The 16,263-nt window shown below is 31.5% G+C and overlaps 3 protein-coding genes and 1 non-coding gene across 5 annotated transcripts; 1 reads left to right on the top strand and 3 right to left on the bottom strand.

Moving 5' to 3' along the window:
- Positions 1 to 778: 778 nt before the first annotated feature.
- On the bottom strand, positions 779 to 3,851 carry LOC123898458 (transcription initiation factor IIF subunit beta). The gene is made up of 6 exons (XM_045949422.1): positions 3,434 to 3,851; positions 2,799 to 2,907; positions 1,875 to 2,008; positions 1,699 to 1,773; positions 1,312 to 1,461; positions 779 to 1,168 (listed from the first exon to the last, which is right to left on the bottom strand). The coding sequence occupies exons 1-6, from the start codon at positions 3,632 to 3,634 to the stop codon at positions 1,049 to 1,051; spliced, it is 789 nt and encodes a 262-aa protein (XP_045805378.1). The 5' UTR covers positions 3,635 to 3,851; the 3' UTR covers positions 779 to 1,048.
- A 1,533-nt stretch (positions 3,852 to 5,384) lies between these two features.
- On the bottom strand, positions 5,385 to 9,686 carry LOC123898739 (V-type proton ATPase subunit a2-like). Its single transcript, XM_045949752.1, has 18 exons — positions 9,573 to 9,686; positions 9,385 to 9,429; positions 9,162 to 9,284; positions 8,965 to 9,072; positions 8,757 to 8,867; positions 8,489 to 8,659; positions 8,261 to 8,398; positions 8,070 to 8,177; positions 7,657 to 7,764; positions 7,397 to 7,545; positions 7,157 to 7,310; positions 6,919 to 7,079; positions 6,611 to 6,817; positions 6,323 to 6,506; positions 6,125 to 6,208; positions 5,852 to 6,045; positions 5,710 to 5,769; positions 5,385 to 5,600 (listed from the first exon to the last, which is right to left on the bottom strand). Exons 1-18 carry the CDS (start codon positions 9,684 to 9,686, stop codon positions 5,393 to 5,395), a joined length of 2,427 nt encoding a protein of 808 aa, XP_045805708.1. The 3' UTR covers positions 5,385 to 5,392.
- Positions 9,687 to 10,356: 670 nt separating this feature from the next.
- Positions 10,357 to 10,438, top strand: TRNAL-UAA. Its single transcript has one exon. It is a non-coding gene; the product is annotated as a tRNA-Leu (tRNA).
- A 3,308-nt stretch (positions 10,439 to 13,746) lies between these two features.
- On the bottom strand, positions 13,747 to 15,915 carry LOC123898648 (protein EXPRESSION OF TERPENOIDS 1-like). Of its 2 annotated transcripts, none has more exons than XM_045949666.1 (2): positions 14,873 to 15,915; positions 13,747 to 14,377 (listed from the first exon to the last, which is right to left on the bottom strand). In XM_045949666.1, the coding sequence occupies exons 1-2, from the start codon at positions 15,123 to 15,125 to the stop codon at positions 14,001 to 14,003; spliced, it is 630 nt and encodes a 209-aa protein (XP_045805622.1). In that variant the 5' UTR covers positions 15,126 to 15,915; the 3' UTR covers positions 13,747 to 14,000. The 2 variants fall into 2 exon arrangements, with proteins under 2 accessions (XP_045805622.1, XP_045805621.1); XM_045949665.1 differs by having other exon boundaries at positions 14,843 to 15,294.
- Between the last annotated feature and the right edge of the window lie 348 nt (positions 15,916 to 16,263).

Below are 16,263 nucleotides of genomic sequence, written 5' to 3'. Positions count from 1 at the left end.
GAGAACTCTACATGTTTTGCATATGTTTCTGTCTTTTAGTGTTTCTAAGTTTATTGAGATTGGTATAGTTAAATATTGGTTCTTTTTAGCCTATATAAACTTGATTGTTGGAGTTGGATTTAGTTATTTTATTTGTATTCGAGTAGAAAAGAAACGTGGGGGTGGGAAGAGAAGCTTTCGGAATAGAATATTTGAAGATATAATATGGGCTAGTTTAAAGTTGAATTTAATTTATATACATTGACATTGTAAAATAAAAAATCTACATGCATCTAATAAAAACACTTGGCGTAAATATTTGTAGAGATATTTTACGAATTGATCTATAAAAACCAATTTAATTGGAACATATAAAAACCAAAAGAAATCATCTTTGAACATTTTAGGATACTTAAAGTCCATGCTCGGAGAATGTTTGGGTTGTGGTCCTTATATTAGATATTAAATATAACTTTTCCATTAAAAAAAATAAATATATAATTTCATAATAAATGGAGATCTTGAAGCTTACCTGAAAAAAATGGAGATCTTGAAAGTTAAAATGGTAAAAAAAATATTAACACGTTATCTGAAATGTAATTGAAAATAAATCTAATAAATTACTTTGAAAATCATGTAGAAATTTGAAATAAAAAACACAAGAGGTAAGAGCTTTGTATATGAAAGAAAAACCATGTTATTGAAAAAATGAAACTAATATTCGGTATGTGTACTAAACAGTGTGAAAATGATTTCAGATTGCATAAACTTGCTGTAAATTGTAACCCCAGAGAAAGAATGGCCTCCAAAAACTAAAACAGGCATGACGCCTTCTATTCAGATATCCTGTAGTCATTTATATAACATTCAAGAACCGCACATTATTTAGAGTGAAATTAAACATTTTTGTGGTCATTTGTTGTCATATAATTGTTTGCTATGGTGTCAACTTCTTTACTTAACATGTTGACTCTTACCCTCTCAACAAAGAAAAAGAAACTGAATTCCAATCTTCTTCTCAGCGAGGGCTCACAAAGTTAGAGCAATACAAGGTAAAAAAACAATGCGCTTATTCAGCGCCCGTGTCTTCAACAGATTTCTTGTATTCTGGCTTCAGCTCGTAAGTTCCTTGATTGGCACCTCGTTTATTGTATATACACAGTTCATTCAGGATCTCTTTCAAGAATTGCTGCAATAGAAACAACATGTTACTAACTTACATTTAATGCATTCATATATGTATGTATGTATGTCAGATCTACACGATAAAACAAGATGAGGGTGTGCGAGGACTCTAACGCGGTACTAAATAAAAAGGCCAAAAAAACATACCGCAGGTTGATCGGTCTCTTGGACAAGTTGCTTCAAGGCCCAGTTAGGCTGTTTTTCAAATAGCTTGAACATTATATCCTCCAGCTCTCCACGGTCTCTTCTAGTTCTCTTTGTATCAGTTTGTTTGACTGGCTGTGTCTTCTTCTTATCCTACAAGAGTTTCATAAGAATAAGAAAAAGCCCCGCAGAATTACTCCACGCACGCACATTTGAAGAAACAAATCTTCACCAAGGAGCAATTACAATGAACTTTTATTGTGATTTGCATTAATTTTGTCGCTGTATAATCTAATGAATGCACCTATGAGTGGCTATTATATCACACTTAGAGCCGTGATATGAAGTCAACATGTGCAATGGATCATAACATGTGTGCAAAATAAGTACCTTAAAATTGGATGAAACTAAGCCAATCATTCCAGGCATTGGCCTCATGTGCGCTCCACCATCATCGGTAATAACCTTCCAGTTGAATCAAAGAAACCAAAGAATCAATTATTTTATATTAGACATATAATAAGAACAATTAAGCGATAATTCAATTTATAAACATGAAATGCTACCTGCACTTGTCGATTTTTAATCTGAGATTTCTTTGTCCGCTCTCGGCACAATTTTCCATAATCTTCAATGTTTTCATGACGTGGCTTCATGTCAAACTTATGCTCTACTTTCCCCTCCAATGCAACCTTGTCACCTAAAATAAAGAAAAAAAACTGTTACGTAACTCAAGGAAGCCGAGCTTTATTGTGACAACTAAATGAAAAAAAGCTGAACATTTTTTTATTATCAAATATACCACAACTCACAGTTATCAGAAACTCTAGAGAAATAAAAGAACATTGGTTGCTGTAACCAAAAAAAAATAAGAATATTGGTTGAAATTCTTAAAATAAAGGATCTCCCATGTGTCAGATTTACTTTTCCAAGTGTCAATTCTCAACATAAACATCAATTTCACCACAGAGAATAATTTTTCAGTTCAGAGTTTAGTTTTATAACTAAAGCATGGTAAGGAGGAAAAACAGGCGTGACTAGGAAGAAAAGGTCAAAGAAGGAAATGGAAGACCGGAATATGAAATTAGAGACAGAGTCGAAGGAATGCTTGAGTGTGTCTATAGACAAAGGAAATTAGATTTGGAGTTTAAAACAAACAAGAAAATGAATTATTAATTACACCGGGCTTTAACTGAACAAACATCAGTACAATAAAGAACAATATATCACTAAAAAGACTAGTTTTAAAGACCATCGACACAGCCTAATCAGCAATAACACAATATTTGAACCATAATCCTGATGGCAACATCACAAGTTTTATTTGACATGTCTGCATTGGTTTAACCAAATATTAAAAAATAAACATTATATCATCTACAAGATTCTAGACATCAAACGTGTCTGAACCGTGGTTTTGCCCCAATTTTGAAATTGCAATTGATGATTATGGACTACAACCGAGATTAAGCAGAGATTGCAATTCTTACCTTCGTTAGTCTCAGAGAAGATGCACATAGGAACGAAGTCTTTAAACATATTCAAAGAATAAGTTTTTGGCATATTCAGAGATTCAGTGCCAGACATCTCCATTGTAAACTGAAATAATTGTGAAGGACTTATAAATCAGTGAAAGTCTGAAAGCCAAAAATATTTAATCAGAAGCAATTAACCATACGGTGATGAATCTACAAGTTGAATCTTCTTCGCTACTCTTGCACAGTCAATAAATTAAAATGGCATAATAGTACATAACATATATAATAGCTAATAAGCAATCCTTGAAATTAGTAAGCAATTCTGGACAATAGTACATCTCCATTGTAACATGATGCATCCAAATTGGTGGCTGAAGGCTGCAATAGCACTAAGAATAACTAGGTTTAGAACTGAATCCCCGTGTTTCGAAGTCATTAATTAATAAAGACAAAAAACATTTAATTATTTGCAAATCAATTTAAAATTTCAATGTTTGGAATAGCTTCAACATTAATGACAAAGCTAGTAGACAAAAACATAGAGTTGAAATCGACCTAAATAGCATGAAATCATGAAATCATAATTGAAAGAAGGGGTAAAATTGTAAAAGAGAGAGAGATTGAAGATAAAAAGAAAGAAAAGAAACCTGTAGATGAGCAGGATCGTGTTCAGGAAGAAGAGGATCAATGGAAAAAACAACTTTAGAAAGAGGTTGAGATGGAGGATGATTCTGCCATGATTTAGCAACAGCAACAGGACACTTCATAAGCCACACAGATCTCTCTGCCTTTGATGTCTCCAAATTTGAACCGCTACTACTTCCACCGTAACTCTTTTCTTCTTCCATCTTTCTTCTTCTTTCTCTCTCTAACGCCCTAATCAATTCTTTTCTTTTCTGTCTGAAACACGATAATTTGATCCTTCCTAGTCAATTTTACTTGACTTCAACTCGACTCGTTCAAACTAAAATTGTCTTTTGGTTTGGGCCAATATTTAGGGGGAACAGAGAAATTGCTGTCCGCACCACCGCTGATTTTTCGGTTACTTGAAGCATGTTTGTGCTCATGGCGTATCACTTTTTCTCTTTTTATTATTTTAATTGCAAAAATTAATTTTTTTTTATATTTATAAGCTAGTTAAATCATTTTTATTTGTTAAAAAACTAGTTCAACTCTTATGTTATTGACTAGTTCAACTCTCAAATCCTCGAACCAATCGGACCCACGGTTGACATATATAAACCCAATATTGAACCAATTACTTACTCGGTTTGGTCGGTTTTCGGGTTGACTTGGTTTCAGTTCGGTTCAACGGTTTTGATATTCATATTTCTTATTTTAAAGTTATATATTACTTATTTTACAAATTAATAAGAAAAAATTATGATAAAATCACCACAAAATGATAAACAAAAATGAAAATTATACAAGTTCTTGGTGAAGATTACCAGATAAATAGAATTTGAGTTGATGATAATGCATATTTCGCCCAACAGTAAGAAATAATAATATAATATTATAAATATAGTAATAATTTCGGTTCGGGTTCGATTTTATTTGGGCCCAAACCTAACAACCGCAATCCGTCTATTTGAATCTTTAATATCCACGGTTTACAAATGTTCAACATGCGGGTCCGTAAAAATCAATCAGAATATGTGTTTTCGATTTGGACTGATCGGTTAAAGATGGATTGGATCGGTTGTGCCCAGCCCTACTTATATCTACTATAAATTCAAAGAAGGCTCCGTAAAAATTAGGATTGCAAACAACATGATACTAGTAACATATTATCTATAGTGGAAATTTGGATCCGAATTTGCTCACACAGTTTCACGCAGTTTCAATCTCAGTCATTGCTTCTTGATCGGACAGATCTGATCAAATTAGCTATAAAATCCATCAAAATAATCACAACCATACATAACAGATCGAACGGTCCACAATCAAAACTGCGTGAAAACTGTGTGGAATATTACATCAGAAAATCTGCTTCCGTAGAAATTTGACACCGCAACTCCGCCAATAACAAATTCAAACATAGAATTGAAACAATTATATTAGTTAAATGCTAAGAGTTTTTTTTAAAAAAATAATGTGTATTGTGAATACATTTTCTTCCATTGATTGATTTATTTAGTAGGAAGCCAAATTTTAACTTTTTAAGAAATTTATTAATTTTAAAGGTTTAAATGTAGTGTGTATTAAGAAGAGTAGTCGATTTGCCTTCTTCATAATAAAAAAAAATTGAAGCATATTATACTATGCATAAAGTAAGCAGTGAAGTTGTATAAGTTATTCAATGTCATTCATCTTTTGAAAACTAGAACAGTCCATGGGGAACTAATTTTTCTTCTTTTTCAGTGCGCATAGCATCATTGTGTTGCAATGGCTAACAAGCAAGAAAGACATGTAATTTGAAGTTAATTATGTGCTATTAATTTAATATACAGTTGACAATATAAATAAATATACATGATCTTTGAAACTAAAATCAGGTGGTATGTAGGATCAGTTTAGTGTCATATATATACATGACAGATTGTTGAGATAAATTGATATATATATATTTACATCTATAACAATTGATCAGTATTTAACAACTACTATATTCCATCCTCGTCGGTAAGCGATGTAAATGAAAATGGGGAGAACTTATAACCATCTCCCTCATAAAATTTATTTTGGAACTCTACCCAGTGAAGTCTCAAAGCATGTAAGAAAGCACTTAGACTTTCCATTACTAGTAAGACACCAACAGTTGCACATATAAAAACAATAATTCCAACAATGAGAACAATGGTGTTGTTATACCTACATAAGTCACACAAACAAACAAGATTTTAATTGATACATCAAATAGCTTTCAAAATATACTCACCACTTACATGCATAACACAACTAGAAAGAACTACTTACTTACCCCCAAGCGAGAAGCAGAACTTTGTCATAGAAAACGCTTGATAACTCCGAATGAGCTAGACTGGAACAAGACCAATAAAAATTTAAATCATTGGTTGAATTTCATTCATTGTCAAACAAAACTGCAAATAATGAAATCAGACCTGAGAGCCCATAAACGAAGATACGAAGCTGTATTAGACACGGCTCCAAGCACAAATTCAATTGTGTGTATAAGTTGGTGCACGAAAATCTCGCTGAATTCAAACTCCTTGTGATCAAGGTGAATACTATGTGATTCTGATTCAAGAGGATCCTCCCCGCTGTAGAGCAAAGAGTAAGATTGACCTTTATGCCTCTGAGAAAGCAAAGTAATAAAAATAAGAATTGGGGTTTGATAACAAAATAAAAATAAAAATAGTTTAGAGTGTACTTACTTCTTCATGTTGTTTCTTCAAAAGAAAGGGTTTTGGTAACAACATCCATGGTACAGCAATGAGTGCCAAAAGTAGTAATGTAACCTAATAACATTTAAATATATAGTAGACAATTTAAATGTCACATTGATTTGATTCAGTATATATAATATAACTAACAGTTGTGTATCCAAAAAATAAAAAATAAAAAATTCTTACTTGAAAGAACTTTTGGCCAACAAAGAGTTGGTTTTCACCTAAATCATCTGTTGGACTTAGGAACATGTATATCATCACATGATACAAGTCAGCCTGTGATCCAGTGCACCATTTTACAATTATGAGGAGTGAAAGGTAGCCAAATAGGCTGTTTAAGAATATCATTTGGGGAACAAATTGGTGCCTGAAGAAACAAAGGTAAATCAAACAAAAACATGAATAAATATGGTGTATGTACCGCGCGGGCATTATTCAACTCAAGTTGTGTTGCTTTGTGTTAATTATTACCAGATATTTATGTTGTTTCCAAAGTATTTGGCATTATAGTAACTCAATATGATTCCAAGATTCATTTGGGATACTCCAAGTAGAATTGACATCTTCATTTTCAAAGAGTTAAGAAATGGAAGTTCACTCCGAGTACCATGCCATTTAGGATCCACACCAAATGGATAAGTGTCGCGCACTTTTATCAAACCTATTGTAGTAGAATCCCTAAAAGAAAAGAAAAAAAAGTATTAATAAATACTAAGACACATGAATATGATCATGATAAAACAATAATATATATGTTGAAGAAATTGAATTAAAATCACCTGCACGAAGGATCACGACATCCATATGCAGTTGGTCCAAATAGTTCAAATGGAATGGAGAAGAATTCATTATATATCAATCCGGTGTAAATCGAGAAGAGCGCCATCATCATAATAATATATCTTCCCCCAAAAACCATTTCTAATATGTCACCAAGTTTCTGCAATTAAGAACATCCAATAAACTTGGCTCGTACAAAAGGTAAAATATTCAGACTAGTATGAATTAATTACTTACCTGAGAAGAAATTTTTTTCTCATTGATTATGAAATACAAAGTGACTAGTAGTAAGCATATGCCATGACCCCAATCACCAAACATTACAGCGAAAAGGAATGGAAACGTGATGATTGTGTATACACCAGGATTTGCTTCCTGGTACTTGGCAATTCTATCAAGTATAATTGACAATTGATTTTTCAAGATGAAATTAATAAATATAAAAGTGTTGTATATATGAACAAGTAATTAACTTACCCATAGGCATCTACAATTTCTTGAAAAGAACAAGTAAAATTGTTAGTGTAAAAATAGGTGGGTGGTAACTCCTTTGTTTGCAAAACCTGAAATATTGTTCCCACTTGAGAGTTACATTCCATAGTTGCCTGCAACAATACTTTTTGAATCTGCAAGTTAAATTCAAATTATTTAGATAGGGTAAAAAAACACATACCACATAAATTTAATTATGTTTAGCTTATGATAAATTAAATCCATTTTATTTTTCAACCACAAACCTGTCTTGCTGCAGATATAGGACACCAACCTTCTGCAAGGAGACATTTCTTTGTCACATTAATGTTTAGCATATTTAGAATGCGATAAATGGATTTTTCCTTCTTTAACTATATAGATAGATGAAAATTTATAAAAGAAAATGTCAGATTCAAAATAATAATAATTAATTGCAAAAGCTAAGTAAAACTAAAAAAGTGAAACAAGAATATGCATATATGTCATTTAGTTGGTTTAGTGGTGATTGACGCTGAACTTGGTAGGGAGGACCGCGGTTCGATCCCCCGCAACTGCAATCGGGAGAGGCTGGAATCACTTGATGTCAGAACTGACCCCCGAACCAGATTCAACTAGTGGTGAAAAACCAAAATATATGCCATTTAGAAAAAAGTTAAAATCGTCAAAACATATATACCAGAAGGTTCCACGACTCAAATTGATATCCAATTTTTTGTAACAAAGTGCTCCGGTGAAGCAAACCTGCATCAATTGTTGTCTTTAATTCTGCAATTCTTCCTGACACCTAAACAAGTTCATTATTATCCACATTGAAACTATATTTGTATAATGGCTGCTAAAGTTCAAATAGTCCGACAATGTGTCTACCTCTGTCATCATCTGAAATTGTTTACCCAATTCGTCTGAAAAAGGATAACGATTTGCTCCAAAAGCATCACAAATTTTTATAATTTTACTTTTAACTCTTTCTCCCGAATAAAATATAACAAATACATTTTTGTGAACCTGTAAAAAGGTAGGTTAAACAGATTAACAAAATATTAGTGACTGACTAATGAGAAAATTTAAATTTTAGAGTTTGAAATACGTAACCACCTTATCTCCTGACAAAGGATCTTGAACATGATGATCAACAATAGCTTGCTTTAGAAACACATTTCCTCTAGTTGCACGAAATAAAATTCTTTCGAAAGGAATTGATTTTTCCCTAGAGACAAGACCACTTATAAACCCCAGTTTAATATGCTTTATTGGACATGTTGCATCCTACAAAACATAAATTAACTTTCTAAGAATCTCATAAACAAGGTAATTAATATGGAACAAAACTAGTGAATATAATTAAAACTACAAAGTTGCATACTTGTTCCATTAATAATGGGCTGTCAATAGAAGTTTCAACAATTGGTTGAACTTCAAGCTCTCTTTGCCGAGCTACAGCATTGTTTTGTGCTGAAGAGAAAAATTCTCCAACCTGAAATTATAAAATATGAATATGACATTAATTACAAATTTAATTCAATTCAATTGTCTTCTGAAACCCAAAAGGGGAAAATCAAATTAAAGTATACCTTCTCTAAAACAAGTTTATACTCTACAAGCTCATTGTATGTGTGTTGCAACTTCTCGTTATTTGCGTTAATCTCGAGTAGCTCAGCTTCAAGTTCTTTTAATTTAACCTATACCCATTAATTAAAATAATTGTTGTTACATAATAACACATTCTTTACAATTTTACCGAATAATAAATAAACATTAATTTAGCAACCTCCAATTTTTCTAGATCAAGACCACTGTCCTTTGTTGACCGTGTTGGAGGAGATATACCTGCCTTCATCATTTGTTCCTTAAATAATCGTAATGTACGAGTCATTTCCCCACATCTTTTAACCTAAAAGGTAAAATGGTAAGTTTTTCAATTGAGTGCGGTAAATCAATTATGTAAAATGTGACATTCTAAATAATCATGCAAATATAGATGTAATAGGTACCTGGGAAGCGTAAGTTTGTTGGAATGGACTTTTATTTTCATTAAGCTGCATAATTAATTTAAAATAGATTTGTCAATTTAGAAAAGGAACAACACTAAATCAGAAAAAATGAAAATGAAAATGAAATTTCAACATAATTGAAAATGTATAATCCAAAACATTATTATGAAGAATAAAATGATGCATACATCTTTGAATTGAAAAAGACCGAGATCACCAAGGTAAGAAATGGATCGATGAGCTGCTTCAATTGGAATGATTAATTGAACAAGTTGCATAGGTTCTGATCGTAGTAGATCCATTATATATGGAAGAATTATAAAGCTTAATTTTAATATGAATTTTCAAAGTGCAAAGGTAAATACAATGAATGAAAGAGTGAAGAATAATGCATGACATGAATATGTTATACCTCGAATCAAATCTTTGCCGCTACTTCCATCCCACGGTATAAAATACTTCTTTTTCCGAAGAATGCTCACATGCACATTTTCCTTTTTTTAATGATAGTAACAATAATATTATTTAATTAATAATAAATAACAATAGCGTACACTCAAAAAAATTGAGAAACACAGTTACTAGACATTTGTGTTTATAATACTGTATACTCATAAATGTTAGTGCAATAGTTTTTTAAAAATAAAATAAAATAAATGCTCATATTAAAATGGCTTAACCAGCAAATGTCTTGCAAAATATGAAGAGTTTTTATTTTTCCCAGTCTTCACAAATATATAACTTTTCCTTTTGATCCTTAATATCAATATGGTCTAAAGGGGGGGGGGGTTGTGAAATTCACTATTTTTAATAAGTTATAATAAAATAATCCTTTTGAGAGGGTCCAAAGGTGGACTCAATTATTATAAAATTCATATTTTATAATAACCGTAAGCTTTTGAAATATTTTTAAAAGAACCATATTAAATCTACTATTTATATACGTTTGCGATTCATCTTTCTTCAACTCAAGCAGGCTTGCCCGAGTGGTCTAAGGGGTAGACTTAAGACCTACTGCACTGAGTGCGCGTGGGTTCGAACCCCACAGCCTGCATCAATTTTTTTTTCTTTTTTACTTTATTATATCCAGTTCTATTTAATACACAGTATTTTTTTTTAGTGATGATATAATCAACATGTTTAATTTTTTGTGACATTAAAAATAAGAAAGAAATTTTCACAAAAAAAAGAAGAAGAAATAACCCAATTATTTTTAGATACAAAATAAATAGCATTTCAAAATTTTATCGATGATATAATTTACTTATCTAAAAAAATAGCAATTATTAAAATGAAATAATTGAAATTGAATTATAAAATATAATCAAAACATGTAGTATGTGTCACATATATTTCAATATTGATATTTTTTTTTGAGAAAAAATAATATTAAATGTTGACAACAGAAAAGTAAAAAAAAAAAAATACTATATGGACAAAAATTCACTACCTTAGAGAGAAAATTACATGTCTTTATCATATCTCTCTATCTCATCTTTTTCTTCTACATTTCTCCATATTTTTCTAATTCTCTCTCCTTCCTAAAGTCACACAAAGGTAGATATACAATTATTGATTAGTGAATTTGTAGTTCCTTATAAATTTATAATATACTAAATCCCCTTTTTTATTAAATTTTTTATTCAGTTTTTTTTTACCATAATATTGGTACGGAGTTTTCACCACCGTTAGCGATAACTAATCTCTATTGGAACATAGGGGCACACAAAGTGGGTTCTCTCCTCCCAACCGAATTTTCTCCGTAAGCATGAATCAAAAAATCGAACCTCTAACTACATATTTAAGGGGACCAAAATCGTTATTACTTCTAATAATTCATTGTTTGTAAAATATTTATTCCCTATAAGCACAATTCAAAATAAAATTTCTTCAGTTGATTTACCCTTGTGAGTTTACTATGCGCTGCACATTCATTAGCTTATTTAGCAAAATTATTGAGAACATCAGTGAAGTACTGAAACGATGATTTCTTATACTAACTTTATTTTGTTTTCTTCTTTCTTTCCATTCTCTCGATGCATGTGGCAAACAGAAGTGACTAGACTTGAACTACAATTATATAGATTCAGCTCCTTTTGTATTCCCTATCTGCATATGTCCTCCAAAAAGTATAAAATCAAGTCAACTTCAATCTTCGTTTTTTATACATTAAATATCATCATGAAGAATGATCTTATTTAAGAAGGATGAAACTATTGAGAAACTATCATTTTAATTTTTAATTTAAAAGTGTAATTCATTGTCGCATTATATTGATTCTATAATGTATAGTAATTGCAAACACATTTTTAATTTATCTTTTGTTAATAATTTTATAAACTAAATTGAATACGAAAAACATATTTTAGGAATAAATTGACTATTTAAAAATAAATTTAAAGATTAAAGTGATTAGTAAAAGAGACATTTATAGATGTAAAAATTTATAATATATTTGATTTTTATTTATATGAAAAAAAGGTAGAGAATAGGTTATGCAACATTAATGCAATTATTTTATTTTAAATTCTCTATAATTGTTAGCATTGGACAAGAATTTGGCATTATAATTCAAGATTATAACGAGTTCAAATTATTATAGAGACAATTTTTTTAAGTGACAAAATATATTAATCAAGAGAAAATACAAAGGTTGTGTATACAGAAATACTTATAAGACGATATAAGAGAGAAAACACAACATAAAATAGGGAAAAATACAACAAAAAAGAAATAACCGGCCAACAAAAAAATAGAGTCTCCCTAGCTAGACCTACCAAATCAAAATAAAAGCAACAAAACAAAGGAAGGTAGTACACCGTGACACACCATCCAACGAAACAAACATAGATCAAAATCGAACAAAAGGCAATCAACACTACAATGGACTATCGGCCCAAACACAATACCGGTGTCACAAATATAGTTTAAAAATGGTCATCAGTGTCACTTCGATTGATGATAATTTTTCTTCCCACTTTAAAAATAATAATAATTAAACATAATATTTTCTCAATAGTAGTTTAGTAAAGAAAAAGATTTTCCACGAATAAATGAATATTAGAAAACACAAGCATGGATGAAAGGGAAAAGAGAGTGGTATGTCTCAATCAAATGAAGGGTATAGCACATGTAATGGGCCAGTTATTACAAATGTATGGAAATTTTCGGTAGAGTTTCTGATTCTTCTATATGCACTAAAACAAGCAATCTATGAAATTGTATCATTAGCCCTATTGTATGGTATGTACCTTCTTAACCTATATCATTGCTGGCAGTGCATGCTTATAGAAGTATTATACATCACAATCACATATATTTATGCACATACGACTTTTATAAGCATTAAACATTATGAACAAAAGAAAAACTACTTTCCCAACTCAAGTAATATGGAAGTGACATCCGCGGATCATGGATGTCTTTTTCAGTGGCTAATTTTTATTGGTTTCTCAGAGAAGTAGTTGGTGTAAATGCTAGCTGCAATTCTCCATTTATATGTAATGTAATAACTAGTTAGAATGTAGAAGTTAAATGGATCAAAAGAGAAGGAAAAAGGTATAGAAAGTATGAGATGATTTCATCCATATATATCCGGTGGTTTTTTACTTTAATTTAGAGACTGGTCAGCTGAATTTAGAGCTGTTGCTAATTGGAAATGCATGGACCAAAGAAAAAGAAAAAAAGCATTTAAAGTTCTATTAAAGTTGAACCAAACACAAACTTGCTTAGTTTTATTTGGGCTTGACAAGCAAACTAGATAGTTAGAAGAAAGCAACGTGCAACGTACATCGGGTTGAGTTGAGCTGAATATGAACATGGTTTTAAATTGCGATCAAATGTATTTACAATGTTGACTTCAACGACTACTTCTTTTTTTTTTTTTGGTAGAATCTTCAACGACTACTTCTATCCACAATATAAATGTTTCAAGCATAACTAAAATTGCAATTTAAAACCATGGTACCAATATTGAGAAAGCTCTCACTCAAGAACAATAAATCTGAAAAAGAAAATTACTAAAAATTAAATAAAACATTTTTGTCATCCAACACAAAGACTTGAAAACATGCATGAATCATGCATATATGATAATATTGCATTTCATATATACATATGCTATCTTTGCCTAAGAAAATACAAAACAATCATGAAAAATATGAATTAATTAACATCAAATAATTACACTTGAATAATAGGTAGACAGACAACAAGCTGCGCCGCTACCAATCTTTGAACAACTACATCCATAGACCTAAACAACACAATATTAGTATGCATGACACTTTAAACTCTTTTCAGAAAGTTTACAAGTGTTGAGTGCAAACGGAATAGAAACGTGTTAATTGTCTGAACACTTTCTTAAAACTAAATTACATCCTTGTCCCCATTAATTTCATGCACCACCACCACCAGGACCATTGTCATAAATCATAATAATTTTTTAAAATTCTTAACAACGTTTCCTTCTAGATACATCAGCTTATGTTTACAACCAGATTTACTAAACCTAATTAGTCCTAACAAGAGTCCCTTATAGTTAAATAAATAAAAAGAGACAGGGTTCCAATTCCAACTTTAAATATGATTCAAATATATAGGTAGAGGGGCATGTATCAATTAGGATGTTGGGGGTGGAAAAATTGTGTACCAGCTGCTGCCATGAAAGCATTTAGTGGAGCGGAGTAAAGTGAAGGGTCGAACGAGATACCGGTGGTTGTAGCTGTTGTTGCAGCAGTTAAGAAATCAAGTTGTTGAGGTTGATGATGACCTCCTCCACCAGAAGAACCCTCATGAATAGGTGCAGTACTAGTGTAAAGACTTGGAGGACCTTGATCATAGAGAATTCCTTTGAAAACATGTCCTCCTATGTTCACAGCCGTTTGATATGCACATTGATCATGATCTGGACCGTCCAATGAACTCACTCTCACACACCGAAACGTTACTCCTGGAGAACTCACCTCAGGTGGGAATTGTCCCAACTCAAACCCTAAAAAAATAATTATCAAAATATTCAATCAATAAAACAACAAATTATAACCAATCATTCATTTAAGCTAGCTTATCTATATTTATATGGATGAACCTTATTTTTTAATTCCTCTATTTTTTTTTTATAATTAAAGAAAAATAACATTATCTAAACCAATAATTTGATGAATTCGTCAGTTTTACTAAAAAACAGTGATGGAAAAGAAGCTAGGGAGGGACACAAAAAACAGTAACAAGTTATGATGGATTGATCCAAGTGGGGTTCCATATTCAATCAAATTGATCATATATATTATAAGGACTACTAGTTAAGGTATTGTCATACATCATCCCAGTTTATCAATCCTTCAAGATCTCTTTAATAATTAAAGCATATTTACATAAAACCTAGTTAGTACTTAAAAAATAATATATCTTATAAAGTATCCTTGTATATGTATGAATATATATTCACATGACAAACCTGTGGTAGGGATGGAAAGAGAGGGTGCACCTTGTTGATTGAGTGAGTGTCGTTTAGGACGATGAAAGTGTTGTTGTTGTTGTAACATAGAGAGATGTTGATGTTGTTGTTGTCTTTCACGGCGTTTAGCTGCTGGAACCCAAGTACTCTTAACATGTGTTTGACAATGAAACCCTCGACTCTTACAACAAGTTCTACATCTTAGATGTGTACAGTCTTTTTTTGCTTGATTCCCACAATCCTGACAATTCATTCCTCCACTACGCCTCATCATCATAATCATAAATATCACCAAATCTTCTTCTACACTACTCAAACTGATCTCAAATTCAACAAACAGTTTCTTCCACTACTATATGACCCCACTCCAAATGCAGTAGTAGTAGTACTGTTCTAATAACTGTTCAACCTTTGTTGTGGTTTTGGTTTTGCCCATATCTTATAGATCTCTCTAATACTACTACTACTACAAAATCATATCATCTAATTTATCATCTATAAACTGAATTATTAAAAATATTAATATATTATTTATAAATATCCATAGTAGAACTATAACTAAAAAATCTATGAAAGCTAATAAGCTATATATAATGGATCGGTAATTAATTAAGACATATATATTAGCTTTACTTTGTTGCTTAATAATGTTAAGTAACACTATTAGTCAAAAAAAAAAAACAATGTTATGTAACACTAGTGTAGGTGTTTGTGACTTTTGTGGTGTGTGATGAGTGAGTGGAAGTGTCTCTCAAGTATATAGTATGATCTTGTGGAGTAGTTTTTGCAGCTTTTAAAGAAAAACTATTTCTTAACCAAAAGAAGAAGAAAAATAAAAGAAAGCAGAAATTAATAATGATGGCACGGAATGAGTTTCTCTGCAACGCCGTCAATGGTAACTGCACCCATCTACTCTACTGTACACCCCCCTTGTTTTATATTTCTACTGTACTGTAGTAAAAGTACTGTAGAGGAATTATTCAGCTTTTTTGCAATGGTGGTTTGTTTGGTTTTGGTTTCTTAGTTAACACAGAGAGAGAGAGAGTGAGTGATTATTAATTATCATATCATGTGAGTGTGGGGGACATGAAAATCTATTATCTATCACTGCTGCTGAGTCTCTACAGTGTTCTTCAGCTAAGATGAATGAATGTCGTTTGACCATCTAACGGACAATGTTTCTCCACGTGTTACATCACCTTTTTCTTATTCGTCCTTGCACCGGAAAACCCGGTGGTACTTTCCTTGACCATCACTGTTTAAAATTCAAAATTATTTTTAAGTCAGATTTTTTGTGGAACCGTAGTAGTACAACACTACTGATCAACATGCATCTACTACGTTGTTCAATTTCATCACATACACACGTCTCTATCAAATCCGATGGCTCTCCTCAAACTACCATAATTTCCTTTGGAGAC

This window comes from Trifolium pratense, linkage group LG7 (assembly GCF_020283565.1).
Source record: "Trifolium pratense cultivar HEN17-A07 linkage group LG7, ARS_RC_1.1, whole genome shotgun sequence".
Classification (NCBI taxonomy): domain Eukaryota; kingdom Viridiplantae; phylum Streptophyta; class Magnoliopsida; order Fabales; family Fabaceae; genus Trifolium; species Trifolium pratense.
Note: the sequence above shows the minus strand (reverse complement) of the source record. Positions and strands in the feature narration are given on the sequence as shown.